Source organism: Colobus angolensis, unplaced genomic scaffold (genome assembly GCF_000951035.1).
Source record: "Colobus angolensis palliatus isolate OR3802 unplaced genomic scaffold, Cang.pa_1.0 Scaffold8, whole genome shotgun sequence".
NCBI lineage: Eukaryota > Metazoa > Chordata > Mammalia > Primates > Cercopithecidae > Colobus > Colobus angolensis.
The window spans coordinates 4,344,798-4,360,626 of NW_012121820.1; the positions used below are offsets into that span (position 1 = coordinate 4,344,798).

At 39.4% G+C, this 15,829-nt stretch overlaps 1 protein-coding gene across 1 annotated transcript in view; it reads right to left on the reverse strand.

Moving 5' to 3' along the window:
• The window catches only part of CSE1L (CSE1 chromosome segregation 1-like (yeast)), a 48,229-nt gene that overhangs the window by 18,969 nt on the left and 13,431 nt on the right, over positions 1–15,829 (reverse strand). Inside the window, 11 exon segments of the mRNA XM_011928833.1 lie at positions 824–908; positions 1,999–2,201; positions 2,671–2,736; positions 4,145–4,274; positions 4,389–4,556; positions 6,531–6,623; positions 8,030–8,137; positions 9,517–9,607; positions 10,277–10,422; positions 10,494–10,595; positions 13,711–13,853. Coding sequence (XP_011784223.1) covers positions 824–908; positions 1,999–2,201; positions 2,671–2,736; positions 4,145–4,274; positions 4,389–4,556; positions 6,531–6,623; positions 8,030–8,137; positions 9,517–9,607; positions 10,277–10,422; positions 10,494–10,595; positions 13,711–13,853 — 1,335 coding nt within the window.

Consider the following 15,829-nt stretch of genomic DNA (forward strand, 5'->3'; position numbering starts at 1 on the left):
TGCCTCAGCCTCCCGAGTAGCTGGGATTACAGGCATGTGCCATCCGGCTAGTTTTTGTATTTTTAGTAGAGATGGGGTTTCACCATTTTGGCCAGGTTGGTCTCGATCTCTTGACCTCATGATCCGCCCACCTCGGCCTCCCAAAGTGCTGGGATTACAAGGGTGAGCCACTGCACCCAGCCAAAAGATATCCTTAATATTTATCAATTTTCTAGTTCTTTGAACTGTACTCCAATTTTTAAGAATTCATTTTTCAAATAAAAAAGGAAGCCAATGTATAATTATTTATACACTAGGTAGCAAAATTGAGTTACAGTTTAGTTGTACTTACTCCTATTTTCTTCCTAATCAAGCAATATTTTATCAATAATTAATTTCACATGGACAAGATCAGGGAAACCATTTGAGATTTTATTCAATAAAAGAAATAATAGGCAGGGCATGGAAGCTCATGCCTGCAATCCTAGCACTTTGAGAGGCCGACGCAGGTGGATCACCTGAGGTCAAGAGTTCGAGACCAGCCTGGCCAACATGGGGAAACCCCGTCTCTACTAAAAATACAAAAATTAGCCAGGCGTGGTGGTATGTGCCTGTAGTCCCAGCTGCTTGGGAAGCTGAGGCAGGAGAATAATTTGAACCCAGGAGGCAGGGGTTGCAGTGAGTGGAAACCACGCCACCGCACTCCAGCCTGGGTAAGAGAGACACCATCTCAAAAGAAAAGAAAAAAAAAGAATGAATGGGAACAAGGATAGGAAGCCATGTTTTTAATTGCAGATATAGTGTGGTAAGCTGTAAAAAAAAAAGCAAGACTTTCACAACTCACCATTAGCTGATTTTAAATCAGGGAGGATGTGATTCACAAAGAACTCAGTTAGGTTTACAAGTTCATTTGCTTGTGTAATTCCATGCTGAAAAGCAAATTCATAACATGGTAAAATAACAAAATACCTGTATATATCTACATTAGAAATTTAGGCAAGTTTAGAAAACCACATTAAAAATGGAGATGAACACTTCAAAACACAAACTGCTTATGTATAAAATGAGACTGTACTGGCTGCGTAGAGGAGCTCACAGCTGTAATCTCAACACTTTGGGAGGCTGAGGCGGGTGGATCACTTGAAGTCAGGAGTTCAAGACCAGCCTGGCCAACACGGCAAAACCCCGTCTCTACTAAAAATACAAAAAATTAGCCAGTGTGGTTACATGCACCTATAATTCTAGCTACTCTGGAGGCTGAGGCACAAGAATTGCTTGAACCCGGGAGGCAGAGGTTGCAGTAAGCTGAGATCTTGCCACTGCATTCCAGCCTGGATGACATCTCAAAAAAAAAAAAGCACTTCAAAACACAAATTGCTTATGTATAAAATATAAAATAAGACCATACTGTCCAGACATGGTGGCTCACACCTGTATCCCAGGACTCTGGGAGGCAGAGGTGTAAGGATCACATGAAGTCAGGAATTTGAGACTACCCTGGCCAATATGGTAAAATCTTGTCTCTACTAAAAATACAAAACTTAGCCAGGTGTGGTGGTGCACACTTATAATCCCAGTTACTTGGGAGGCTGAGGCAGAAGAGTCACTCGAACTCGGGAGGTGGAGGTTGCAGTGAGCTGAGATTGCGCCATTGCACTCCAGCTTGGTGACAAAGCGAGACTCTGTCTCAAAAAAGTAAAAATGTAAAATAAGACTATACTAATAGACAATAAACTTTCCAAAATTAAAGAACAGCTAAGTTTAAGTTAAGCATATTTTATACAGCGGATCTCAGCTAAGGTAACAAGTGGGGCATTATCAATTTTCTGGTCTACAAGAAACTTAAGTGCTCAATACATCAACATAAAGCCATCTTCAGAGATTATATAAATCTTAAATCAGAATTAATAGGTTATCTGGCAGAGTAGGCTCTATTATCAGAGATGTTATTTCTTTTTCACTTGTGTGGGTGTCACTGATGTCTGGTTTTAGAAACAAAACCACATTAAAAATATTTACCTTCTGTGTTTGGGCTTTTGATGCCAAAGATGTCACTAGGTAGATGGCTGCATCTTTGTGTTTCCAGTTGACAGATGGATTTTTTGCATATTCCTGCAGCATGGAATTAACATAACCAGAGAAGATTCCTGTCACGGGTCCCTCAAAAAACTTGCATAATCCTCGTACCAGATCACAAGCAGCCCTGCGTCTAGTATCAATATCTATGAAATGAAAAGAAAATATATTATGGGGAAAAAAAACAACCAACAACAAACTGACCCAATTTATAAGAAAACAAATTGCCTGGAATAATTTGGCTATGATTGTAGAAAAGAAAAAAAAAAGAACAAAACACAAACGGCCACCCAATAGCTATCAGCAACACAAACAATGAAAAAAAAAATCCCCCAAGAAATACAAAATCAAAATGAAACTAAAGAGGTCACAGAATCACAGAATTTTGATAAATACTAACTATGTAAGAATAGACATATGATTCAACTTTTGATACTTTCATGCAGGTCATATAAGAGCTTTTTAAGACAAGCTGAAGAAGGACAACAGTTCTCAATGAAAGCCAGCTGAAAAAACACTCTTATTCTCAATCCCACTTCTCCCATTTACTAGAAAGAGAACCACCTTAAAACTGGCTTGCAAAAAGACTAGTAACTAAAAAACCAAGATACACACCAGATCCTTCCAAATCTCTCCTTATGTACTCCTCAGAATTATCTTCAAATGCTTCTTCATCAGCAGCTACAAGAAGAGATATTTCAGATAACACTCCAAAAGACGTCACTGTACTTTACAGCTGAGAATGCAGAAGAGTATGTAGAACTGCCTTGTTCTACAGCAAAGAATTCTTTCCCATCAGATGACTACTTCATATACTCTTAATCATTATCTAGAGCAGCAAATGCTACCCTGAAAGGTGAGGTATTAGGTAATTCACACAACTGTGAGACAGGCTCACTTGTTCTAATGTGACAATTTCCCCAGAATTGGATTACACCTGCAACTGTCAAAAATGTTAGGGATCAATATCAGAATGCCAGCTTTAAATTTCACCAAATAAGATTAAAAAACCAACAACCTAATTTTAATCACTATTATTTCATTAAAGTCATTTCAACAACAAATAAGTAGAGTGGACAATGTCAGATCTGGCCGGCATGGTGGCTCATGCGTGTAACCTAGCACTTTGGGAGGCTGAAATGGGAAGATCGCTTGAGGCCAGGAGTTTGAGACCAGCTTGGTCAACACAGCGAGATCTCATCTTTATTTTTATCACATAAATTTAAAAAAATAAAAATCTATCCACACACACACACACTTTGGAGAGAGGGTCTCGCTCTGTCACCCAGGCTGGAGTGCAGTTGTGTGATCATGTCTCACTGCAGCCTCCACCTCCTGGGCTCAAGCAAAACTCCCACCTAAGCTGCTTGAGTACCTCGGACCACAGACACATGCCACTATACCCAACTAATTTATTTCTTGTAGAGATAAGGTTTTGCCATTTTGGCCAGGCTGGTCTTGAACTCCTGGGCTCAAGTGTTCCTCCCACCTCAGCCTCCCAAAGTGCTGGGATTAAAGGTATGGGCCACCACACCCAGCCAGATGACTTATCCTTTAAATATATTTTTATGAAAACACAACAGGAAATAAAATCTCATGCTATATTGTCCTTAATTTCCTTATTTTGTTCTAGACATAATTTGAGAACCACTGATCTAATAACTATTTTGATATAAAACACAATCCTGGCTGGGCATGTTGACTCATGCCTGTAATCCCAGCACCATACGCAGCACTCCACCCTGGGTGACAGAGCGAGACCCCTGTCTCAAATAAATAAATACACAAAGCCAGCTAAAAATTTAGTGAAACAATGAAACAAAATTAAATTCTTTCTCTAAATAGAGATTCCAGGTAGCTTATCGTCTTAATGTAAAGGAATTTTTGAAGTCTTATTTAGTATTTCCATGAGAAAACCTTCACATGGCACAAGAAAACTCATTACAGATACTACATTTTGTGTCTTGGTTTAGAAAATAAGAAACAAATGATATACAAGTTGTATTCAGTAATAAATGAATTAGACTGAATATATTACAAATAACAAAGACTTAGTAAATTTATACTAATATACTTTTGCCATAATTACCTCTAAATTCCATGTTAGGCACAATAACCTTTTCACAGATACTCGTCAGCGTGTTCTGGTCTTCAAATAGATTCTTATAATGAGGTCTCTCACAAACTGAAGCCAGAAATTGAATTGCATTACTTACCAACTGGAACAGAACACAAAAACAAGAATATTTTTAAAAGCAAAACTCAACAGCTTATTTCTTGGGGGAGATAGGGAGAGAATGTCTTTTAATTATTTTTCTCCACCATCATCTTACCAAATCATATTTAACCTCTTGACCCGTTGTAACTAGTAAATTCCAGATGGCTGTAACAAAACGAGGCAGGTATCGCTGGAATTCCTCATCGTACTTTTGTGCATAGAGTGCAGCATTATCACAAATCTGGGATTTTAAGAGCTCCAATAAGCCGGCTTCCTCTTCATCCTCACATAAAAGAAAACAAAAACTCCAACATACAACTCTTAATGCTAACATAAGTAAGAGGAGTAACTGAAATTCCTGAACTAGACTCATTATCAATTAAATCCAAATCAAATCAGTTATTGTAAACTACAGCTATGTCACCATCAATCTTTTCACCAAGTCTTTCAAATAAGTTGCTGAATTACAAAATATTTCCATATTAGATTCAAACAGTATATTCTGGCCTAGTGTAGTGGTTCATGCTGGTAATCTCGGCCCTCTGGGAGGCTGAGGCAGGAGGATGGCTTGAGGTCAGGAGTGTTTGTTTTCTTTTTTTTTTTTTTTGAGACGGAGTCTTGCTCTGTCGCCCAGGCTGGAGTGCAGTGGCGTGATCTCAGCTCACTGCAAGCTCCGCCTCTCGGGTTCATGCCATTCTCCTGCCTCAGCCTCCCTGGGACTACAGGTGCCTGCCGTCACGCCCGGGTAATTTTTTTATTTTTATTTTTTTAGTAGAGACGGGGTTTCACTGTGTTAGCCAGGATAGCCAGGATGGCCTCGGCCTCCCAAAGTGCTGGGATTACAGGCATGGGCCACTGCGCCCGGCCAAGCCCAGGAGTTTGAGTCTTGCCTGGGCAATACAGCAAGCCCCCAAAATAAAAAAAAATCATCTGGGCATGGTGGCGCACACCCATAGTCCCAGCTAGTTGGGAGGTTGAAGTGGCAGGATCACTTGAGCCCACCCAGGGTGGTTGAAGCTGCAGTAAGCCATGATCACGCCACTGCACTCCAGCCTTGGTGACAGAGTGAGACAGGGGAAGATATCAGAGGGAGACCAAAAACCAAAGCCAAAACCAAAACTCCCTCACACTGATTACTCAAGGCATAAATAGGGATGTAAAACGACACAAGGTAGCACATAGTTAACTGGGCAAAAAGGTCCTTGTTAAGAATTCTACCCAAAAAATTTCCTTGACACTTTTGTGTGAAGAAAAGTTTTGTTTTCTGAAGTTTTCCCAATGGACTGAAACAATTATTTCATGAGAGCTACATCTTTTAAAGTTCCTATTAATATAGTCAAACTCTGAGACAAAATCTGTTGTACTCCAGAAAGAAATCAAACCTGATTTGAATCACCAATTCTAATTTTTAGTTTATTTGGTATTGAAGTATTCTTAATATTTTGTCTTTTGTCTCTTCGGAAAGGTCATAAATATATTAACAAATGAGTAGCACAGAGTAAGTGTTGTATGTTTAAAAGTACACAGTATAAAACCTGTATCAGAAATCTTTACAAATTACGATCTTTTACCATTTTCTCTCTTTCTTGAGCTGTGGAAAATTTTTTCTTTTTTTGAGACGAGGTCTCCCTGTGTCTCCCAGGCTGGAGTGCAGTGGCATGGTCAAAGCTCTTTGCAGCCTTGCTCTACTGGGCTCAAGGTCAAAGGATCCTCACAACTAAGCCTCCTGAGTAGCTGTGACCATTAGCATGAGCCAACACGTGTGGCTAATTTTATTTTTATTTTTTGTAGCAATGGGGTCTCCTTACATTGCCCAGGCTGGTCTTGAACTTCTGGGCTCAAGGGATCCTCCCACACTGGCCTCCCAAAGTGCTGGGATTACAGATGTGAACCACCGTGCCCGGCCAGACGATTTTTAAAAAGGGGCTACCATTATAGAGTTTTAAGTTTTCTTAGTATCTTCAATGAAAAATAATTTTATTTCATGAAATATCCATAATGTGACTACTTTAAAGCCTCACTTTCAGTAATGTAATGAAACAGCCTTACCTGTATACTATGGCTTAAGCCAGGCCCATGGTAAGAGTAATTCTGTATACAGCACATACCAAACATGTAACATCAAATAGAATCAAATATTATTATAGTATTGAAATTTTATCTTTTAACAAAGCAAGAGTAAATAGGTTTCCAGATTGTAGCCAAATAACTCTTAATGAAAGAAAAAGACCACTCAGGCAACATTTTAAATACTTACATCAGTTTGTAAAAGCTTATTATCCAATGTTAAGAGAGTATGAAAATTATTCATCCAAGTTTCCATATTATCTTCAAAAAATTCAGGGAGATCCTACAGAATAAACACTGACTTGAAACTTTTGATTAAAATATTAAGAACACTACTTTTATAAGTTCCTTACCATGTGGACAAACACCATGTGGACAAAACATTTTATACACAGGCTTCACAGCCTGAGCATTACCTATTCTGACAAGAATTCTCTGCTCCAGCTACATCTGGCAGCTACATAAAGCATTCTGACTTCTGCCTCTGTTTGTATGCTATAAATGATGCCACCTCTAGTTCTTGTCCTAATCTAAATCTTCCTTCAAGGTTCAGCTAAGACTATATGAAGACTTTCCTTACAAAGCTCAAACTCAGTGCATACTAATACATCCCCTTTCTTTTCTGAACTACATTTATTGTAAGATGACCACCAAGGCAGACAAACTAATTGTCTTATAGTTACTGATTTCTTGTGGCATAGTACTGCCTTCTTAATGAGGGTACAAGTCCCCTGAGGGCAGATTATGCCTCTTTCCTTGGTCTCCCTGCCAGACAAGTTATCAAGAGCTTCATTAAACCTGACTTCTCAGAATTCAGAAGGTTTAAGCAAAAACAGTAGTACTCATTTAATAAGTAAGAACTTCTCAAACTGCTATCCAGCTGAACACTGATGTGGGACATGTCCTTTTGGGCTGTTCATCTCCTATTCTAGCTAAAACAACCCAATTTCCTTTTGGGGAATGTTCTCCCTACCACTATGAGTTTATTCATGTTGTGAAGATAAGTCCAGGTACTGGCTACAAACAATGAATGGGCTAGGTCCTCCTTGCATCGCAGTATAGCAACAATCTGTACCAATTAACACCCCTTTCTTGGTCCTGAATCTTGAATTAATGATTAAGAACAGAAAAAATGATTGGAGGCCACTATCTCAGTAGCAACAGGGTAACTAGGCATTCCCTACTATAACCCTGTGGCTATGTTTCCTCTGAAATACTACTAGTTCTTACCCCTTTCAAAGTCTGGTACTTCAAGCCTTTTGTCTCCCTCATATGGCTTCCAATACAAGTCCTTTTGTATCAGCTGGACAGCAACCCCTAACCAAAACATGATTCCCCATATGTTAATACCCATATAAATGAACGAAAGAGGAAGGCCTCAGAAATCTAGCTTCTTAATGCCGTCAGTAAAACAGTGTACAGGGTGACTCTCCAAGAATGAGTTAGGATGGGGAGTTTTGCTAACCTACCAGACACAAGAGAATACTGCTTTTTTCCATGAAACATCTCATTAGCATCTGTAGGAACTATATCGTAAAACAGAAGACTATAGATAAATAGGGGGAGTCAGAAAAAACCTTTTCTTTTAGAAAAATCAATGCTGGCAAAAAAGTCTCATCAAATAGAAAGAAAACTCTCTATTTAACATCGAAGAGTAAGAACCAAAAGCAAGAAATCAAATTAACTTACCTGAAAGTTTAAACTGTAGAACAATTTTGAGATCAGGATCAGAGAAGAAAAGAGAATCCTCAGGGCAGAGGCATCATTTGCATGGGTACTGCAAAGTTCAATAGTGGCCTTGGAAAGGAATTTAGCAACACTGTTTTAGTGCATCGTAAACCCAGCATGCTGATCTTAGTGAAATAGCCTTGCACTAAGCTGAGACTATTCATATTTCTTCTCCAAAGTTTGGCTTTTATTTACTTTTTTGAGACGGAGTCTCACTCTGCACCCAGGATGGAGCGCAGCGGCACAATCTCGGCTCACTGCAAGCTCCGCCTCCTGGGTTCACGCCATCCTCCTGCCTCAGCCTCCCAAGTAGCTGGGACTACAGGCGCCCGCCACCACGGTTGGCAATTTTTTTGCATTTTTAGTAGAGATGGGGTTTTACCATGTTAGCCAGGGTGGTCTTGATCTCCTGACCTCATGATCTGCCCGCCTCAGCCTCTCAAAGTGCTGGAATTACAGGCGTGAGCCACCATGCATGGCCTTGGCTTTTAAATAATATACAGTCACTTAAGAGATTGTGAGTAATAAGTTCAAGTATGTACTTTTGAATTGTTCATAATGGCACTAAAAAGTCCAATGCTAATATTCTGAACTACGTTTTCCCAATCTGTGCATATATAAAAATATATTACACAAAACTCTCTTTATATGCTCTTATTAAACAATTCACCTGCCACTTGGTATTTAGGTTCAATTCTTTATCATTCTAAATGCAATTAACAGGTTTTACTGACCAAGTGCAGTGGCGCAGGCTCTAATCCCAGCATACTCAGTGAACTGCTTGAACCTGGGAGGCGGAGGTTGCAGTGAGCAAGAGCAAAACTCCATCTCAAAAAAAAAAAAAAAAGAGAAAAAGCAGCCAGGTGTGGTGGTGTGCACCTGTAGTCCCAGCTACTTGGAATGCTGAAATGGGAGAATCACCTGAGCTTGGGTAGTTGAGGCTGCAGTGAGCTATAATCATGCCCACTGCACTCCAGCCTGGGCAATGAGAGTGAGACCCTGTCTTTAAAAAAGAAAAAAGGTATTTATGTATTTCTTTAAATCTTATAGGATTCTCGCAAACACCAAGAACACATTCAGGAAAGTATCCTGTAAACTGTAAAATAATGTATAAATATATAAATTAATTAAACTCCAAACATAGTCAAATAAAAATATGTTTAGAGACACATACTCTACTTGGGTGAAATGGTATGATGCTTGGAATCTTTTACAATATTCCTAAGAAAGGGAACAGAAAAAATAAAACGTTGCTAACCATTAAATTTGTGTCATAATAGATGGGAGTTCACGATAGCATCTCTATTTCTGTGTAGGTTTGAAATTTTTCAAAAGAAATGCTCTAAACATTATCTATCAAATAAGCTTTCAAAGCATTCTCTTAACATGTATACAAACATTCAAGCTATTTAAAACATTAATTTAAATCATCAAGATGCATTCCATACCTTAAAAAGATTAGTCAAAGGCAAGGCAAAGGCATCCAGAACAAGTTTAATTTCAGTCCATAACTCATTTGACTTAAATTCATGACGGTATCTAGAAAAGCAAGGTAAAACAGATACATTTACAAGTTTTTTTTATTTACTTACTTTAGGTCTTCAAGGAGAGATGCTGACTGGACATCTATGGATAGATGGTTTTCTGAAATTCAAAGGGAATTCTTGTTTTTTGTTGAGACGGAGTCTCACTCTGTTGCTTAGGCTGGAGTGCAGTGGTTTGATCTCGGCTCACTGCAGCCTCCACCTCCCAGGCTGAAGTGATTCTCCTGTCTCAGCCTCCTGAGTAGCTGGGATGACAGGCACATACTACCACACCTGGCTATTTTTTTTGTTTTTTGTTTTTGTATTTTTAGTAGAGACAGGGTTTTACCATGTTGGCCAGGCTGGTCTCAAACTACTGACCTCAGGTGATCCACCCACTTTGACCTCCTAAAGTGTGGGATTACAGGCGCGAACCACCATGCCCAGCCAGTTTTCTTTTTAAAGAAATCAAGCAGTTTATTAAGACTAAGTATTTCAGAGGTAATAGAGCAATATGAAATAAACATCCTAGTGGAGAAGTAACAAACACAATAGAGAAACTTCAGCTCTCATTCCAGGATGATCACATTCAAAGGAATGACAACAGTCACAAAAACATAACTGTTTACACAAGCAAATAAAACTTTAAAAAGTATTTTAAAAACATGAATCTATGCATTAATACCTTTTAAATAATGAATGTGCTGTACGGAGAACTCCATTAATAACATGGAAATCTCCACTCTGAAAGCGATTCACCATTTCTGTCAGCAAGTCAGGCCATTTCTGTGGAAAATCTTCTCTGCCAATAATGCTAATTGCATCACTTAACTGGGAGAGGAAAAGATTAATTAGATGAGAGCTTTACAGAGGAGCCCATGTAAAAAGCAGAGCGACATTACCTGCTTCTGAATTTGCTCTGGGCTGCTAAGCATCAAGTGCACTATGTTGGCTTTAATGGCCACTCGATCGGCTTCACAAATTTTGTTTGGTTCATCTTCAACCTAAAAGCAAAGCAGTAACTGAGGAAGTAACACAAAATCCATATTCATATCCTTATGATTTTAGGTAAAACATAACTTTATTTCCTAATTTTCTAAGAAAACAGAGGAAGGTTTGGTCTTTAGTTTCCCTCTACATGAATGGGTCACAGATTCCTTCAATCATCTGGAGACAGCGTGAACCCTTTCCCCAGAAAAATGTACATTCCCTCCCAAATGCAAATATTTTACATACAAATTAGTGAACTTCTCTTACTCCTTGACGCCAATTAAGAATTTCCATTTTAGGCTGGGCGCAGTGGCTCACACCTATAATCCCAACACTTTGCGAGGCTGAGGCAGGTGGCTCACCTGAGGTCAGGAGTTTGAGACCATCTTGGCCAACATGGTGAAACTATGTCTCCACTAAACATACAAAAATTAGCCGGACATGGTGGCAGGCACCTGTAATCCCAGTTACTCGGGAGGCTGAGGTGGGAGAATCACTTGAACCTGGGAGGCAGAGGTTGCAGTGAGCCGAGATGGTGCCAAGCACTCCAGCCTGGGCAACAAGAGTGACTCTGTCTCAAAAAAATTCCCACTTTAGGCCAGGTGTGATGGCTCACTCAAGGTCAGGAGTTTGAGACCAGCCTGGCCAACATGGTGAAACCATCTCTACTAAAAATACAGAATTAGCTGGATGTGGTGGTGGGCACCTGTAACACTAGCTACTCAGGAGGCTGACGCAGGAGAATCATTTGAACCTGGGAGGCAGAGGCTGCAATGAGCCAAGATCACACCATTGCATTCCAGCCTGGGTGACACAGCAAGACTCCGTCTCAAAAAAAAAAAAAAAAAATTGCATTTTATATGTAAACTAATCAGGATACATAATTAAAATCTTTATAGATATATGCTACTTAATCCATACACATCCCAAAAGCTTCAATTTAGCTCTCACTTTAGAACAAAAATCTTTCCAATGTTTTTTTTTTTTTTTTTTTTTCCGAGACTGGGTTTCCATCTGTTAACCAGGCTGGAGTGTAGCATGCAACTTTGGCTCACTGCAGCCTTCACCTCCCAGACTCAGGCAATTCCTCCCACCTCAGCCTCCCAAGGAGCTAGGACCATAGATGCACACCACACATGACCACACCTGGCTAATTTTAATTTTTTTGTAGAGATGGGGGTCTCACTTTGTTGTCCAGGCTGGTCTCAAACTCCTGACTTCAAGCAATCCTCCCATCTCAGCCTCCTAAAGTGCTTGGATTACAGGCGTGAGCCACCATATCCAGTCCTCTATGAAAATTTCTTGACCATTACTAGTTAGAATGCATCCTAGATTATATCACCCAAAGAGATTCTAGAAGTCTCACTAGTTTTACAAATCAAAATAGAGGGAGAGGGCTGGCATGTCTACCAGTAGAGATGGACTTTTAAACATTCTGAGATTTAAAAGACAGTATCTGGCTCTATTACCCAAGCTGGAGTGCAGTGGCATGATCTCAGTTCATTGCAACCTCTGCCTCTCAGGCACAAGCGATCCCCCCATCTCAGCCTCCCTAACAGTTGCAACTACAGGCATGCACCACCATATGCCTCGCTAATTTTTATATTTTTTGTAAAGATGGGGTCTCACTTTATTGCCCAAGCTGGTCTTGAATTGCTGAGCTCAAGCAGTCCACCCACTTCAGCCTCCCAAAGTGCTGAAATTACAGGCATGGGCCACCACGCCTGGCCTCTAAGATTTCTTTTTTTTCTTTTTCTTTTTTTGAGACGGAGTCTCGCTCTGTCGCCCAGGCTGGAGTACAGTGGCCAGATCTCAGCTCACTGCAAGCTCCGCCTCCTGGGTTTACGCCATTCTCCTGCCTCAGCCTCCCGAGTAGCTGGGACTACAGGCGCCCACCACCTCGCCCGGCTAGTTTTTTGTATTTTTTTTTTTTAGTAGAGACGGGGTTTCACCGTGTTAGCCAGGATGGTCTCGATCTCCTGACCTCGTGATCTGCTCGTCTCAGTCTCCCAAAGTGCTGGGATTACAGGCTTAAGCCACCGCGCCCAGCCTAAGATTTCTTTACCACTCATGGTGATACCTGAGAAATCATACAGGCTTAAAACAATATTTACTCTCTCTTTTATGGAGTGAGAAAAAAAGTAAGACTCTAAGAAGTTTCTGAGCGGTTTAAAGTTGACTTTTTAGATAAACTGATGATTTTTGTCAACTGCTAATACTTTGTAACATCTGCTATCACTACAAAAAAGCCTCATCTTTTTCGCCATCATGAGCCAGGCCTTCTCAACCTCAGCATCACTGACATTTTGGCTCAGATAATTCTTTGTTGTATGAAGCTATCTTGTGCACTGTAGGATGCACAGCAGCATCTCTGGCCTCTACCCACTAGATTCCAGTAGCAATTCCCCAGCCATGATGTCTCCAAATATACTGCCAAATGTCCCCTGGTGAGCGAAACTGCCCCCAGTTGAGAACCACTGTCCTAAGCTTAGGGAAAAAATGCCCGTTTCTTAACTTATAATTTATTAATCATTAAATCTGTTATAAAATAGGTTTAATCTCAAAATTAGTATACATATACATATCCCACAAGACATAGGGGAAAATACCTTATCAAAAATTTGAAATCTAAATTATTTTAAATTCTGCAAATTTTCTATTTATCTGATTTCTTCTCAGCTTTAATTTTCCAATATCAGAAATCACTTCATTTATTCAGACTGTCTTCCCACAATGTCTCGTCACTAGCGGTGAGTAAAGTGTAAATTCCAAACATAACGGAGATTAAGACCAAGTCTCACTCCCTAGCAACCTGAGGTATGAAGCTGGACAAATTTATATAAATTCAAATGAAATAACAGAAGCTTTGGAAAAAGGTCCTGTTTAATTTTATCTTTGATCCATATCTGAATCCTTTCTTTTTTTGAGACAAGGTCTCATTCTATAACTAAAAGGCTAGAGTACAGTGGTGCAACTATAGCTCACTGCAGCCTTGAAGTCCTGGACTCAAGTGATCCAGCCACCAGAGTAGTTGGGACTATAAGCATGTGCCTTATCTTTGAAGAACACTGCTTATATAAACCTTATAAACATACAGGGTATTAAATTATGTATTCACAAAATACTTACAATTCTCCAGTTCCTTTTAATATAGTTTTTGAATGTTACTGAAGCACATACTTTGATAACATTATCCTGGGACTTTTCCAGTAATGTTAAAAGCAACAGTGGATAATTCTGATTTCCTTCCACAGATTCAAGAAATTTCTCAGCTGTAAAAGAATTTTCATGTTAGACGACTAAGATAAAAATCTTTCCGCCTAATATATGTGTCATATACATATCAAAAAAAGAGAAAAGATTAGGTTATTTGTGGGTCTACAGGGCTTCACTTTTCTATTAAATGGATTCTATATAATGTTACATTAAACTTATATAATGCCTCACTGTTCAAATCACTTTACCATCCATTAACTGACATGATTCTCACAAACCTATAAAGTGGCCTAATTGGATGATCATCTCATCTGCAAGAAAAGCTGCTTCCCAGAGAGATTAAGTGACTTCAAGACTTCATATACCCATGTCTTATTCCAGAAAGGAGTATTTTTAGTACTATTAGTACTAATATTTCTTCTATAGGCTAGTGATGAAGAGCAAATGAGTCAATTCATCCTAATATATTATTATTAGCCATATGGGTCCAGCGATTTACATATATATGTAAATATATATTATTTATATATATTTATATATAAATATAAAATTTCATTTAGTCGTCACTATTACTCAGAAAAGTAGGTAGCATTTAAAAAATCAAGGCACTAAGGTTAAGCAACTTGTTCAAGATCACATAGATAGGCTTCACCACTGAAAAAGTTTTAGTGCAGTCCTTATTCTACCTTATCAGCTCTAAGCTTTTTTGTCGAACTAAAAAAAAAACCAAAAATTTCTTAATACCAGCAATGAATTTATCCAAAACATTTACCAATATATTTTCAACCCAGATTACATTCTGGGATAAATTTCCTGGGTTTATCACGTGTGATGGCAGTACAGTATTTCTCTTAATTTTTTCCTATCTTTAGCTTCATAAGGCAACACCAAAGATTCTAATATTTTTGAAAAGTTGATTTCATGTATCATTTAACACCTTCCCTCTTTCTGATTGAGTCCCACGAGTTTCACTGACATTTTCAAACTCTCCCTGCTTTGTGCTTATCTTGTTTTTTTTGAAGGATGAGGACTGTTAAACTGAAAAATGTTCTTCAGGAGGGAACATACTAGTGTTTTATATGAGTACAGAATGATTTGTTTCCTCCACATAGTAGCCAGCATTTTGTACAGGGCAACACACTACATACATGATTTGAGGAAAAGCCCATGTAAATTGCCAAGTCTATTTCCTAAATTGTAATAAATACCCAGGAAGTGAGTTTGAGTCTGTTCCTTTCTGTGTTCATTTCTTTCAACTGACCACAATATTCACATGCATATGTTTCTGCACACTCAAGGAGTCTCAAAAAGTCTAGTTGAGTCAGTCTTGTCAGTCAGTCTCAATCCCTGAGAAATGCTATGTTTCCAACTTCCCAGAAACACCAGATTATTTTTACACTCTGTCCTGAATTCATAAAGCAACAGAACCCTTGCCTCACACACTATTTAAAAAAAATAATTGGCTGGGTGCAGTGGCTCATGCCTGTAATCCCAGCACTTTGGGAGGCCAAGACGAGCAGATCACGAGGTCAGGAGATGAAGACCATCCTGGCTAACACGGTGAAACCCCGTCTCTACTAAAAATACAAAAAATTAGCCGTGCATAGTCCCAGCTACTTGGGAGGCTGAGGCAGGAGAATGGCGTGGACCCAGGAGGCAGAGCTTGCAGTGAGCCGAGATTGCACCACTGCACTCCAGCCTGGGCGACAGAGCGAGACACCGTCTCAAAAAAAAAAAAAAAAAAAAAAATTAATAGTGTTGGCAACGGCTTTCTTTGAAAGTCTAAGAAGATTAGAGCCATTAACTTCCCTTTATCCAGGAACACATTGCTTCTAGAAAAACTAATTTTCCGTCTCAGAAACCACAAAGACTTTTCCAGAATAGGATAGATGCATTAACATGTTCATGATTCTATTCATCATATATAACACACATTCTCGGCCGGGCGCGGTGGCTCAAGCCTGTAATCCCAGCACTTTGGGAGGCCGAGACGGGTGGATCACGAGGTCAGGAGTTCGAGACCATCCTGGCT